Source organism: Montipora capricornis, chromosome 13 (assembly GCF_036669925.1).
Source record: "Montipora capricornis isolate CH-2021 chromosome 13, ASM3666992v2, whole genome shotgun sequence".
NCBI lineage: Eukaryota > Metazoa > Cnidaria > Anthozoa > Scleractinia > Acroporidae > Montipora > Montipora capricornis.
Window position 1 is genome coordinate 43947458 of NC_090895.1, and position 15000 is coordinate 43962457.

The 15000-nt window shown below is 39.2% G+C and overlaps 4 protein-coding genes and 1 pseudogene across 4 annotated transcripts in view; all 5 read right to left on the reverse strand.

Moving 5' to 3' along the window:
• The window catches only part of LOC138030246 (HAUS augmin-like complex subunit 5), a 55912-nt gene that overhangs the window by 35425 nt on the left and 5487 nt on the right, over window positions 1-15000 (reverse strand). The window lies entirely within an intron of this gene.
• LOC138030248 (adrenocorticotropic hormone receptor-like) lies at window positions 766-3151 on the reverse strand. The gene has a single exon (XM_068878150.1). It carries the CDS (start codon window positions 2659-2661, stop codon window positions 1669-1671), a length of 993 nt encoding a protein of 330 aa, XP_068734251.1. The 5' UTR covers window positions 2662-3151; the 3' UTR covers window positions 766-1668.
• Window positions 9304-11181, reverse strand: LOC138030250 (adrenocorticotropic hormone receptor-like; annotated as a pseudogene).
• Window positions 11199-13738, reverse strand: LOC138030249 (adrenocorticotropic hormone receptor-like). Its single transcript, XM_068878151.1, has one exon. It carries the CDS (start codon window positions 12963-12965, stop codon window positions 11979-11981), a length of 987 nt encoding a protein of 328 aa, XP_068734252.1. The 5' UTR covers window positions 12966-13738; the 3' UTR covers window positions 11199-11978.
• LOC138030863 (uncharacterized) overlaps window positions 14371-15000 on the reverse strand; it is a 9024-nt gene continuing 8394 nt past the window's right edge. The window contains exon 3 of the mRNA XM_068878725.1: window positions 14371-15000. This exon is cut by the window's right edge and continues 1230 nt beyond it. The gene's annotated coding sequence lies outside the window, so the exon portion shown is untranslated.

The window sequence follows — 15000 nt, forward strand, 5'->3', positions numbered from 1 at the left end:
ATCGATAAACGTATTAGTATGTGTGTTTAAACAGGTAGCCCGCAAAAAAAACAAAGCATTGTGAGGAGCAGTTGTAATTGTAAAGTTAAGTAAGAATCGTGGACTGAGCTTTACTAACCAGTGAAGATTTACAATGGATGAAGCAGCTAATTTATAGCTACTGGCAACAAAAAAGCACTGCACTTTTTTCAGGTTTTAACCAAAAAAAAATCGTAGTTGACGCGGAGAAAGGTTTGGTGTTAATAATTTATTCGAACAAATTTGCAAGCATCTCGATAAGAACAAAATGGAGCTTCTCATTTTTGCCGCGTCGAATAGTACACGTTTCTCGTCACTATGAAAATCCTGTGTTGCCGTTTTTGCTATAGGTAAATACGAGGTTTCTTTTAATTTTCAAACAGTTCAAAGAAGGCTAAATTAAACATGAGATTGACAGCTGCTTGGCTGCATTAAGAACATTATTTACTGAATGAGCTGTTAAATTTTCCCCACTAAGAGGGATTTTGGCAGCATTTTAACAACATTGAGAAGATCTCCATACTGCGTCACACGACAATCTCTTATTTTAAAATAAGAACTCCATAACGTTTAATTTTCTCTACGAGGGTTTTCTCACGAAATGCATTTTGTTTTCCAATCACACTTGAAATAAGCTTCAACAACGTTGTCCTTACTTCAATCAATAAGCAAAAAAGTGATAAGAGCTTTAATGTAAGTTTTGAGCCAAACTAATCAGTTCTTTAGATAGATAGATAGATAGATAGATAGATAGATATACCTTTATTTAAACACGATAATGTTTAAAGCTGTAAGCTTATGGGGTCGTGTGTTTACAAATAAGATAAGATTCCCTTAAATTACATACTATTATACGCCTAAACTAAAAATGTAAGAGAGCTAAAACTAAATGGAAATTACGATTGTATATGTAAGATACATGTCAATTAAAAGTATACATAATCATGGTCACTAAAATCTGTAGTAGAAATTGACGTAGCATAAAAATTAAAATTTAAGAAACTTGCATTATCTTTCAACTTGGTTGACAAAGTTTTACAACTCGCGTTTACAATTGAATGATCGTTGGCCAAGGTGTTATTCCATAGAGCCGCACCTCTATATCTAATCGAAAAATGGACAAATCTTGAGTTGAAGCGAGGTACACAGACAGAGTCAGGTGTCCTAGACGGATATTTCGATGTTCGTCTACAGATTATATTGTCACATAATGGCAAAGGCAGATTTTCCCAGTGAGCCTTGTGTATCAGTTTTACTAATGCAATCTTTGAGTGGGAAACATTAATTATCATAGAATCTGCTTCATGGTCGCTTAACTTAATCTTATATAATATTCGGGGATTTACTTGTATATACCAAAAAGAATAACTCCTGCTTGTGCAAAATGATCAAATTAAAATTAGTGTTTTGAAGGTTGGCAGGGCCGTAGCCAGTTCGAAGCAAACCGAGCCACTTGTCTCAGTCATTTTTTCGTGAATTTTTAAAATAAAGCGTGATTCCGGTGTTCTCTTTAAAATGCGCTCATCATAAACACCTAAAATACCTGCGAAGAGAATTTAACCATGGTTGGCGAGAAATTTACCCTGGTATACTATGACCATCTCTAGGCTACGCTACGTTAAAGGAAGCATTTGTAAAGTTGAAACTGCTTCATTGAAAGGCAGTTTTTCCTTTTACGGATTCACGTTTGACACCGAGACATTTCAAACACACATCTTTTGCTGCCGTTCGCATGTTCTTTATGCGCCACCAATACACTGCTGGATTGAATGAACTGTTTAAGAACATAAGACTGGATGCGTATAAGTAGGCAGTCTTCCCTTCCACAGTATAACCCTTCGTCTTGTTTAAAATTGTGACACTCAAAACTGGGATATAACAGAAAACAAAGATTCCCACAATGTATACCATCGTGAGCGTGGACTTCTTGTAGCGATTTATCTTTAAAACTTGGCAGTTCACTGACCGAGATGATTCGGGGAGGTTGTTTTGTTTGCTAATTTGTTTCTCGTGGCGACGAACACACTTTAGGATTCTCACGTAAGCTAGTAAAGTGAAAACTAAGCTGCTAAAAATCACAGGGAGGGAAATCATGTTGAAGATAACGTCGTTTGCGATCCAGAATCTTGACGCTGATATTAGGATGAAGAAGATCCAAACACAAGATGCAGCGATTAATATACGTTTTGTTGTGACAATCGCTCGGTATCGCAAATGAAGACTTAGTGCAAGATATCGTTCTATGGATATCCCGGTCATTGTAAGAACTGACGTACCCGCAGTTATAAAGCCAAGAGATTCTGTCAGTATCCTGGTAGTACAGTACATACTAAAGCTGTTGTTAAGCTCGCCTATCTTGTGGATCACAAAACTTGGTTGCGCGATTAAACCTACGGTCAAATCACTGAGCGCTAGGCAGGACAGCAAAACGTTGGAGGGGGTGTGAAGCTCCCGCGTTTTCCAAACCACAAGGATCACCACGGCGTTTCCAGTGATAGCAGTGATGGATGAAATACCGTTGAGAATCGATGTTAGTATGTACGCAGTAAAAAGATACTCTGTAAACTGAGTATTTGTTTCCAAGGTGGAACACTGAAAATTGATCGCGCTACTATTACTATTTAGAACGTTGCTGTTCGACATTGTAATTAAAACGACCAAATTTCTTTGCTCTCCACACTTTTATTTTCTCTAATACAACAGGTAAACCGGATATTTAAAGGACAAAAAACAGGTGTTCTCGCTAATAACAAGTGACGCAATATGACTTCGCACAACAACTGATTACCATAATATAATGAAAGTGATAGTGGCTTTTGTTTGAACGAAGATTTAATCTGACTTTCAAATTTTTTCCTTAAAAGCGCGAAATTGACCAAAACAAATGAAAATCCTTGTATTGTTTTATCTATTTTTTAATCTGAAGTCTAAATCGGTTATCCGTTTACTTAAATGCTTTTTTCTTTGCTGTGGACGTTATGTTTCACTGTCATTTGATATCGTGCATCGATCTCCCGCCAAGTGAAACTGGCGCTTGAAAGGTTTGTGTGTCTCGATCTCCGTTTTTAATTAAAGACAACTTATTTGGTCCGAGTAGCTTTTAATTATTTTACCCATCTTTCATCTTTGTGCCATTTCTGGGGCGTTTGACGAAGTGTATACATGACACTTATGTCCAGAAATGCACACGATGACAAAAATGGCAGATTTGGCGAAAGAGCTGCACGATTGACAATCTTGGCAAAATTAGCGATTTTGGCGATATTTTGCAAATTTCGTCAAATTATTTCATCCATTGGTATTGACACCACGCGGGTGAACATTGGCAATTTTGGCGATTTTGGCGATTTTGACAAATTCGGCAATTTTGGCGATGTTTTGCCAATTTCGTCAAATTAGTTCATCCATTGGTATTCACACCACACGGGTGAACATTGGCGATTTTGGCGATTTTGGCGATTTTGACAATTTCGGCAATTTTGGCGATGTTTTGCCAATTTCGTCAAATTAGTTCATCCATTGGTATTCACACCACACGGGTGAACATTGGCGATTTTGGCGATTTTGGCGATTTTGATAAATTCGGCAATTTTGGCGATGTTTTGCCAATTTCGTCAAATTAGTTCATCCCTTGGTAATCACACCACACGGGTGAACATTGGCGATTTTGGCGATTGTGGCGATTTTGGCAAATTTGGCAATTTTGGCGATGTTTTGCCAATTTCGTCAAATTAGTTCATCCATTGGTAATCACACCACGCGGGTGAACATTGGCGTTTGGACAAAATCGGCAATTTTGGCGATGTTTTACCAATTTCCTCACATTACTTGATCCATTGGTATTTATACCGCGCGGGTGAACATTGGCGATTTCGACAAATTCGGCAATTACAGCTGTCATTTTACGGTTCCGTTAACTACACTTTTCACGAATGCCCTTAAACCATTTTCATTCATCAGCGTCACAAATTCTTGCTGATTTTGGGGCTCATTTGTCGCAATTCAAGCACGCTTCCAACAGACTTGTTTATTTTCGTCTTTCACCCACTTATTTTCCGGTGCGCCTGTTAAATGACATGACAATTTGAAAAGGCTTTTCAGCTTTGCTTTCCCTCTCATCTAACACACTCGCGGCTTCCGCTTCTCCACTTTTCATACAGACATAATTTCTTCAAAGAAACGTGAAGTGAAAATAAAAAAAATGTGTGAATAAATCACAAGAGAAAAAAAAAGCCTATCGCTGAAATCAAGGGCTTCACCGAATACCCTGCCACGTAAAAGCTTTACACTAAATTTCTTCAAAGAAACGTGAAGTGAAAATAAAAAAAATGTGTGAATAAATCACAAGAGAAAAAAAAAAGCCTATCGCTGAAATCAAGGGCTTCACCGAATACCCTGCCACGTAAAAGCTTTACACTAAATTGGGTGGATACGCGGGTACGCAGATACGCATTGGAGACGCCGACCTTAGTGGATACGCAGTGTTTCTCCCGTATGAGGCGCCAAACAAAAAGAGCGAGGGACATTGATGTATATGTATTTCTCGTTCATAAAGCACGATGATCGAGCACAAACAATGATGTTTCTTAAAGCGTGATCAATCTCCCTGTCGATATGTATCTCTCGTTCTTATAGCGCGTTGATCAAATCATTTTACAATTCGGTTATTTAACTTTCATTCTACGGTTCGGTTAACTGCACGAAATACCACTCGCTTCCTGATTAAGCCTAAGCGCTCGTTTCAGTGATTAGGCCTAAGCACTCTCGTAAACTTTTTGCTTTCATTTTGCGGTTCGGTTAACTACAGTTTTCACGAGATCGCCCTTGCACAATTTTCATTCATCGACTACGGGATTGCGCACCGCGGTGACAGTTCATTATAGCCATATGTCAAAAGTGTAAGCGCTCCTTTAAATGATTAGGCTTAAGCACTCTAGTAAAATTTTAGCTTTCATTTTGCGGTTCGAAGAAAGCACTCGTTGGACAAGAAATGTGCGAATTCAACACAAACGTCCAATTGTCCAACTCTCTGAGGTTGACCATTGTTTCTGCGAAGCCAAAAATTCACTCTCCTAGACGAGGTTATTTATCACCAGGTAATTGTATCGTTTTGGAAAAAGAGACTGCTTTATTATTCATCAGCGTCATAACTTGCTGATTTTGGGGATAATTCGTCGAAATTCAAGCACGCTTCCATTACACCTCTTTATTTTCGTGTTTCACCCAGTTATTTTCCGGTGTTGTTGTTAAATGACACGACGATTTGAATAGGCTTTTCAGCTTTGTTTTCCCTCTCACCTAGCACACCGGCGGCTTTCGCTTCTCCACTTTACATCTGCTTGAATTTTTCAAAGAAAAGCGGAGTGAAAATCAAAAAAATTGCTTGAATAACTTACAAGAGAAGAAAGAGGCTATCGGTGAAATCAACACACACAGACTAGCCGATATAATCTACATATTGACAATCGGCAAAATTAACAACATCTACGTCCCCATTAACCCTTTCACCGCCATAAATGCAGATTGACACTTATAGATTTTACTCTGTTTGGTGAGGTCAACCATTGTTCTGCAAAGCCAAAAATTCCCTCTCCTAGACGAGGTTATTTATCACCAGGTAATTCTATCGTTTTGGAAAAAGAGACTACTTCATTATTCATCAGCGTCACAAATTCTTGCTGATTTTGGGGATAATTTGACGAAATTCAAGCACGCTTCCATTAGACCTGTTTATTTTCGTGTTTCACTTAGTTATTTTCCAGTGTGGCTGTTAAATGACGCGATGATTTGAATAGGCTTTTCAGCTTTATTTTCCCTCTCTGTCTCACCTAACACACCGGCGGCTTTCGCTTCTCTTTACATCCGCTTTATCTTTTAAAAGAAAAGGGGAGTGAAAATAAAAAAAAAATTGCGTGAATAAGTTACAAGAGAAGAAAAAGGCTATCGGTGAAATCAACACACACAGACTATACGATGTAATGTACATATTGACAATCAGGAAAATTAACAACATCTAGGTTCGCTCAAAAGAAATGTCCCCATTTTAATCGACCCCGATAACTCGAAACCCCGCTAACTCGAACACATTTTCGTTTCCCTTCAGAGTTCGAGTTAGCGGGGTTCTACTGTATGTATGTATGTACTCAGACGACGAACGAGGAGACTTGGGGCTCAGTTAGTAGTTACACTACAGTGACTTAACACGACGTATATGTCAATTTCATAAGATGGCGTCTAAAAGAACGCTTCGCTATTTCCGGCGGATCACAATTCAGGAAATGTTTATCGTCTTGTGGAGAATTTTAATTTTGCAACTTCTGTTCTACTGGGTGTCGACATTCTTCTACAGTTGTGGTAAATGGATTTCAATTTCGACTGATGGCAAGATTCGTGAAAAGCTACTATAAAATTCACAGGCACGACATGCATCTTCACGCAATGCTTACTTTCAAGTAATGGATCATACGACAAGGACATATTTTGTGTGTGGTTTATTGAATCTAATTCCTTGAAAGCGGACATTGGTAAGATTCACATAACTGCTTTGAAACTCTTAGTACCCGTTGGTGAAGTCATTCTTACATGAATTGTCAGAGTACGAGGCAGTTATATATGTCAGTAATTAAATTGTTCCAGCGCTGTCACAAATGACAACCTTGCCATGACTTTGTTATTTGGAGCTACGTCCCTTTCCCATATCTCCCTATTTTGCCAAATTCCTCTTTCCCTTGTTCTTCATGCTGGTTGTTAATTTTCTAAAATCATTAAAATTAAAGAAATGAACTTTTGTAATTTGAGGTCAAACATTTGAAACAGCACTGGAGATCGAATTCTTCTTTCATTAATTTTGTTCGCCGTTTTCGCCAACTTTTATGGGCCCCCTTCACTGCTTTGTGTTTTGCCTCGTTGGCGATTGTGGCAAAATTGTCATTTTCGCCATATTTGCCAAATTCGCCGCTTTCGCCAACTTTTATGGGGCCCCTATACTGCTTTGTGTTTTGCCTCGTTGGCGATTGTGGCAAAATTGTCATTTTCGCCATATTTGCCAAATTCGCCGCTTTCGCCAACTTTTATGGGGCCCCTATGCTGCTTTGTGCTTTGCCTCGTTGGCGATTGTGGCAAAATTGTCATTTTCGCCATATTTGCCAAATTCGCAGCTCTCGCCAACTTTTATGGGTGCCCTCTACTGCTTTGTGGTTTGGCTCGTTGGGGATTGTGGCAAAGTTGTAGTTTTCGCCATAGTTGCCAAATTCGCCGCTTTTGCCAACTTTCATGGGCCCCCTTCACTGCTTTCTGTTTTTCCTCGTTGGCGATTGTGGCAAAATTGTCATTTTAGCCATATTTGCCAAATTCGCCGCTTTCGCCAACTTTCATGCGCCCCCTTCACTGCTTTGTGTTTTGCCTTGTTGGCGATTGTGACAAAATTGTCATTTTCGCCATGTTTACCAAATTCGCTGCTCTCGCCAACTTTTATAGGCCCCCTTCACTGCTTTGTGTTTTGCCGCGTTGGCGATTGTGGCAAAATTGTCATTTTCGCCATATTTGCCAAATTCGCTGCTTTCGCCAACTTTTATGGTGCCCCTTCCCTGCTTTGTGCTTTGCCTCGTTGGCGATTGTGCCAAAATTGTCATTTTCGCCATATTCGCCAAATTCGCCAACATTTTCTCATTTTTGCCATTTTTATTGTTGTGTTCATTTCTGGACATATCTCTACATGTATCAGTGGTTTATTATTAGTTTTATTTAATTTGAGCCTACCACAGTTGTGTGATATACACCTTATTCCAAAATGGCCACCACTTTAAAATTCTTTTGTTTGCTTGCAAATTAGCCCTTGTTGCCTCGTTCAGGGTTAAATATTCTTTTGAATTTTAAGTTTAAGAACGAGGCAACGAGGCCTAATTTGCAAGCAAACAAAAGAATGCTAAAATAGCGGCCATCTTGGAATAAGGTGCATACTAAGTTCCCTCTACAAACTGAGTTGTTCGTCAGCGTATCGTGCAATAAGAAGACCTTGCGAATAGTGTGAAAAGTTTCTCCAGGATGATTAACAAACTAATCTTGGTCAGGGAAATTGACTTTGCTGACTTAAGGCTTGGCCAAACGCTCGCAACATTTCAACGCAACATCTTGCAACATTGTTGCATGATGTTGCGACAGGTGTTGGATGCCCTGGCCAAACGCACGCAACATTGTCGATGTTTATGTGCCCCATGCCCCTGGCGCTCAACAAGTGGACCAAGCGCATGCCCTAAAATTTTGGCTAATGCCAGCCTAAACTTTCTTATAAAATAAAAATGTATCGCACTTGTTTTTGTGTATAACAAGGCTTTCCGTATATTTTCAAAAGATATTACGCGATAGGAGAAATAAGCTGGTGTCTTTTATCACATGCAAACAATGTTCCACTTTTCAGCAAAAAGGGTACTTAATGTTGCGTTGGTAAAGTGCTTGTAATATCACATAGCCATTTGTTTTCCTGGTAAATTCATTCTTTTATTGTATTATTAGTATTATGATTTTACATTTTCACGAAAATTAATCTCCATCGATTTCATAGTTGGAAGAACTCATGTCATGTTTTAAGGTTTTTATTGCCGCTTCAAGCATGGATCGTAAAAAGCCTTTTTACGATCGATGCTTCACCGTGAAAACGGGCATGAGGCAAGCATGAACACAAGCTCAAAGATCAAAAATTTTCCTTTTCCTTGTGCTTGGGCATATGCTTACGTTCGCTTGCGTTGTGTGGAAAACGGGACGTAACGCAAGCTGAACGCAAGATGTCATGTTCGTCCAACGAAGAAGAACCCGTTCCAAATTCCACTCGCAGCCGAAGCGTTTAAGTTTTCAGTTGACACGAATCTCTTGTGCTTGTATTCCTCCTTGAGCTTGTTCTTGCGTCGTTAGTGAAAACTAGGCTCTACACGTTTTGAAGGGGGTAGTTTCTAAAGAAATTGTGGTTTTGCGTGGGTGGGGAAGTAGTATACAAAAATTTGGTTTTATCAACGGAGTTTAGAGCGTTAGCCCTTCGTCAGAGCGAATCCAAGGGCTAACGCTCGAAACGTCAGCTTTTAGAATCTCTGTACGGTGGCCAATTTACATTATCAAGTCCGTTGATAAAACCAAATTTTTCTTTACTTTTTGTGTTTAACTTCCTCCTCAACCCGTATTTGTTGAAAATGTTAAGCAGTTCTTCTACTGCTGATTCACGGAAAAAAAAAAAAAGAAAATCCCACACTATCCTTCTCGAAAATTGCAACCACGCTACTTTGGCAACTGTGCACCTAATTTTAACAATAGCTTTATGTCACTGCTTAAATTGCTGTAGCATATAAGCTGTGAAACAATGTAAAATGTATATTTAACAATTATTCGCCGAAGGCGAAGTGATTATCGGTGAATATTCACCTGTGTATTTATATATACTAAATATAATTAGTATAAATACATAGGTGATTATACAAAATCGCGCGCTCTCATTGGCTCGCTATCTCGGATTAACAGACGATAATCACCTTGACGGACAAAATGGCTACCAGTAGTCGTTTTGCCACTGTAAGTGAAGATGATTTTCGCGTTGAAATGTTTTTTTTTTCTCTTTTTTGAAATAATCACCTGTGTATTTATACTAAAACAATTATTCGCCTCAGGCTCAGTGATTATCGGTGAATATTCACCTCGACTTCGTCTCGGTGAATATTCACCGATAATCACTTCGCCTTCGGCGAATAATTGTTAAATAAACACTGAACTTGTATACACGCTTGCTTGTGCAAAATGTTCAAATTAAAATTAGTGTTTTGAAGGTTGGCAGGGCGGTAGCCAGTTCGAAGCAAACCGAGCCACTTGTCTCAGTCATTTTTTCGTGAATTTTTAAAATAAAGCGTGATTCCGGTGTTCTCTTTAAAATGCGCTCATCATAAACACCTAAAATACCTGCGAAGAGAATTTAACCATGGTTGGCGAGAAATTTACCCTGGTATACTATGACCATCTCTAGGCTACGCTACGTTAAAGGAAGCATTTGTAAAGTTGAAACTGCTTCATTGAAAGGCAGTTTTTCCTTTTACGGATTCACGTTTGACACCGAGACATTTCAAACACACATCTTTTGCTGCCGTTCGCATGTTCTTTATGCGCCACCAATACACTGCTGGATTGAATGAACTGTTTAAGAACACAAGACTGGATGCGTATAAGTAGGCAGTCTTCACTTCCACAGTATAACCCTTCGTCATGTTCAAAATTTTGACGCTCAAAAACGGGATATTTAATTTAGCATATTTAATTTAGTTTCCCTTGACAATGGCGCCAAGATGTCGCCGAAACGTCGGACGCTTTTATCGCTAGTTTTTGCCAGTATATGTTTGTCTAAATCATTGTTAATTAAAAACGGGATATAACAGAAAACAAAGATTCCCACAATGTATACCATCGTGAGCGTGGACTTCTTGTAGCAATTTATCTTTAAAACTTGGCAGTTCACTGACCGAGATGATTCGGGGAGGTTGTTTTGATCGCTAATTTGCCTCTCGTGGCGACGAACACACTTTAGGATTCTCACATAAGCTAGTAAAGTGAAAACTAAGCTGCTAAAAATCACAGGGAGGGAAATCATGTTGAAGATAACGTCGTTGGCGATCCAGAATCTTGACGCTGATATTAGGATGAAGAAGATCCAAACACAAGATGCAGCGATTAATATACGTTTTGTTTTGACAATCGCTCGGTATCGCAAATGAAGACTTAGTGCAAGATATCGTTCTATGGATATCCCGGTCATTGTAAGAACTGACGTACCCGCAGTTATATAGCCAAGAGATTCTGTCAGTATCCTGGTAGTACAGTACATACTAAAGCTGTTGTTAAGCTCGCCTATCTTGTGGATCACAAAACTTGGTTGCGCGATTAAACCTACGGTCAAATCACTGAGCGCTAGGCAGGACAGAAAAACGTTGGAGGGGGTGTGAAGTTCCCGCGTTTTCCAAACCGCAAGGATCACCACGGCGTTTCCAGTGATAGCAGTGATGGATGAAATGCCGTTGAGAATCGATGTTAGAATGTGCGCAGTAAAAAGATACTCTGTAAACTGAGTATTTGTTTCCAAGGTGGAACACTGAAAATTGATCGCGCTACTATTTAGAACGTTGCTGTTCGACATTGTAATTAAAACGACAAAATTTGCTTGCTCTCCACACTTTTATTTCAACGTTAGTAACTTCTCTAATACAAGAGGTAAACCGGATAACAGGTGTTCTCGCTACTAACTAGTTACGTTTATAACCCGCGATCTCGAGCAATATGACTTCGCACAACAACTGATTACCATAATATAATGAAAGTGATAGTGGCTTTTGAGTGAAAGTAGTGTTGTTTGAACGAAGATTTAATCTGACTTTCAAATTTTTTCCTTAAAAGCGCGAAATTGACCAAAACAAATGAAAATCCTTGTATTGTTTTATCTATTTTTTAATCTGAAGTCTAAATCGGTTATCCGTTTTTCTTTGCTGTGGACGTTATGTTTCACTGTCATTTGATATCGTGCATCGATCTCCCGCCAAGTGAAACTGGCGCTTGAAAGGTTTGTGTGTCTCGATCTCCGTTTTTAATTAAAGACAACTTATTTGGTCCGAGTAGCTTTTAATTATTTTACCCATCTTTCATCTTTGTGCTATATCTTTAATTTTCATGATAAAAAGTCGCCATTTCTGGGGCATTTTAAGGTTGGCAGGGCGGTAGCCAGTTCGAAGAAAACCGAGCCACTTGTCTCAGTCATTTTTTCGTGAATTTTTAAAATAAAGCGTGATTCCGGTGTTCTCTTTAAAATGCGCTCATCATAAACACCTAAAATACCTGCGAAGAGAATTTAACCATGGTTGGCGAGAAATTTACCCTGGTATACTATGACCATCTCTAGGCTACGCTACGTTAAAGGAAGCATTTGTAAAGTTGAAACTGCTTCATTGAAAGGCAGTTTTTCCTTTTACGGATTCACGTTTGACACCGAGACATTTCAAACACACATCTTTTGCTGCCGTTCGCATGTTCTTTATGCGCCACCAATACACTGCTGGATTGAATGAACTGTTTAAGAACATAAGACTGGATGCGTATAAGTAGGCAGTCTTCACTTCCACAGTATAACCCTTCGTCTTGTTCAAAATTTTGACGCTCAAAAACGGGATATAACAGAAAACAAAGATTCCCACAATGTATACCATCGTGAGCGTGGACTTCTTGTAGCGATTTATCTTTAAAACTTGGCAGTTCACTGACCGAGATGATTCGGGGAGGTTGTTTTGTTTGCTAATTTGCCTCTCGTGGCGACGAACACACTTTAGGATTCTCACGTAAGCTAGTAAAGTGAAAACTAAGCTGCTAAAAATCACAGGGAGGGAAATCATGTTGAAGATAACGTCGTTTGCGATCCAGAATCTTGACGCTGATATTAGGATGAAGAAGATCCAAACACAAGATGCAGCGATTAATATACGTTTTGTTGTGACAATCGCTCGGTATCGCAAATGAAGACTTAGTGCAAGATATCGTTCTATGGATATCCCGGTCATTGTAAGAACTGACGTACCCGCAGTTATAAAGCCAAGAGATTCTGTCAGTATCCTGGTAGTACAGTACATACTTAAGCTGTTGTTAAGCTCGCCTATCTTGTGGATCACAAAACTTGGTTGCGCGATTAAACCTACGGTCAAATCACTGAGCGCTAGGCAGGACAGCAAAACGTTGGAGGGGGTGTGAAGCTCCCGCGTTTTCCAAACCACAAGGATCACCACGGCGTTTCCAGTGATAGCAGTGATGGATGAAATACCGTTGAGAATCGATGTTAGTATGTACGCAGTAAAAAGATGCTCTGTAAACTGAGTATTTGTTTCCAAGGTGGAACACTGAAAATTGATCGCGCTACTATTTAGAACGTTGCTGTTCGACATTGTAATTAAAACGACCAAATTTCTTTGCTCTCCACACTTTTATTTTCTCTAATACAACAGGTAAACCGGATATTTAAAGGACAAAAAACAGGTGTTCTCGCTAATAACAAGTGACGTTTATAACCCGCGATCTCGAGCAATATGACTTCGCACAACAACTGATTACCATAATATAATGAAAGTGATAGTGGCTTTTGAGTGAAAGTAGTGTTGTTTGAACGAAGATTTAATCTGACTTTCATATTTTTTACTTAAAAGCGCGAAATTGACCAAAACAAATGAAAATCCTTGTATTGTTTTATCTATTTTTTAATCTGAAGTCTAAATCGGTTATCCGTTTACTTGAATGCTTTTTTCTTTGCTGTGGACGTTATGTTTCACTGTCATTTGATATCGTGCATCGATCTCCCGCCAAGTGAAACTGGCGCTTGAAAGGTTTGTGTGTCTCGATCTCCGTTTTTAATTAAAGACAACTTATTTGGTCCGAGTAGCTTTTAATTATTTTACCCATCTTTCATCTTTGTGCCATTTCTGGGGCGTTTGACGAAGTGTATACATGTATCAGTGCAAGTATACGCGGGATGTCTAACTCTAGAGTTGGGGCTTATTATTAGTTTTATTTAATTTGAGCCTACCACAGTTGTGTGGTATACACCTTATTCCAAAATGACCACCACTTTAAAATTCTTTTGTTTGCTTGCAAATTAGCCCTTGTTGCCTCGTTCAGGGTTAAATATTCTTTTGAATTTTAAGTTTAAGAACGAGGCAACGAGGCCTAATTTGCAAGCAAACAAAAGAATGCTAAAATAGCGGCCATCTTGGAATAAGGTGCATACTAAGTTCCCTCTACAAACTGAGTTGTTCGTCAGCGTATCGTGCAATAAGAAGACCTTGCGAATAGTGTGAAAAGTTTCTCCAGGATGATTAACAAACTAATCTTGGTCAGAGAAATTGACTTTGCTGACTTAAGGCTTGGCCAAACGCTCGCAACATTTCAACGCAACATCTGGCAACATTGTTGCATGATGTTGCGACAGGTGTTGGATGCCCTGGCCAAACGCACGCAACATTGTCGATGTTTATGTGCCCCATGCCCCTGGCGCTCAACAAGTGGACCAAGCGCATGCCCTAAAATTTTGGCTAATGCCAGCCTAAACTTTCTTATAAAATAAAAATGTATCGCACTTGTTTTTGTGTATAACAAGGCTTTCCGTATATTTTCAAAAGATATTACGCGATAGGAGAAATAAGCTGGTGTCTTTTATCACATACAAACAATGTTCCACTTTTCAGCAAAAAGGGTACTTAATGTTGCGTTGGTAAAGTGCTTGTAATATCACATAGCCATTTGTTTTCCTGGTAAATTCATTCTTTTATTGTATTATTAGTATTATGATTTTACATTTTCACGAAAATTAATCTCCATCGATTTCATAGTTGGAAGAACTCATGTCATGTTTTAAGGTTTTTATTGCCGCTTCAAGCATGGATCGTAAAAAGCCTTTTTACGATCGATGCTTCACCGTGAAAACGGGCATGAGGCAAGCATGAACACAAGCTCAAAGATCAAAATTTTCCCTTTTCCTTGTGCTTGGGCATATGCTTACGTTCGCTTGCGTTGTGTGGAAAACGGGACGTAACGCAAGCTGAACGCAAGATGTCATGTTCGTCCAACGAAGAAGAACCCGTTCCAGATTCCACTCGCAGCCGAAGCGTTTAAGTTTTCAGTTGACACGAATCTCTTGTGATTGTATTCATCCTTGAGCTTGTTCTTGCGTCGTTAGTGAAAACTAGGCTCTACACGTTTTGAAGGGGGTAGTTTCTAAAGAAATTGTGGTGTTGCGTCAGTGGGGAAGTAGTGTACAAAAATTTGGTTTTATCAACGGAGTTTCGAGCGTTAGACCGTCGTCAGAGCGAATCCAAGGGCTAACGCTCGAAACGTCAGCTTTTAGAATCTCTGTACGGTGGCCAATTTACATTATCAAGTCCGTTGATAAAACCAAATTTTTCTTTACTTTTTGTGTTTAACTTCCTC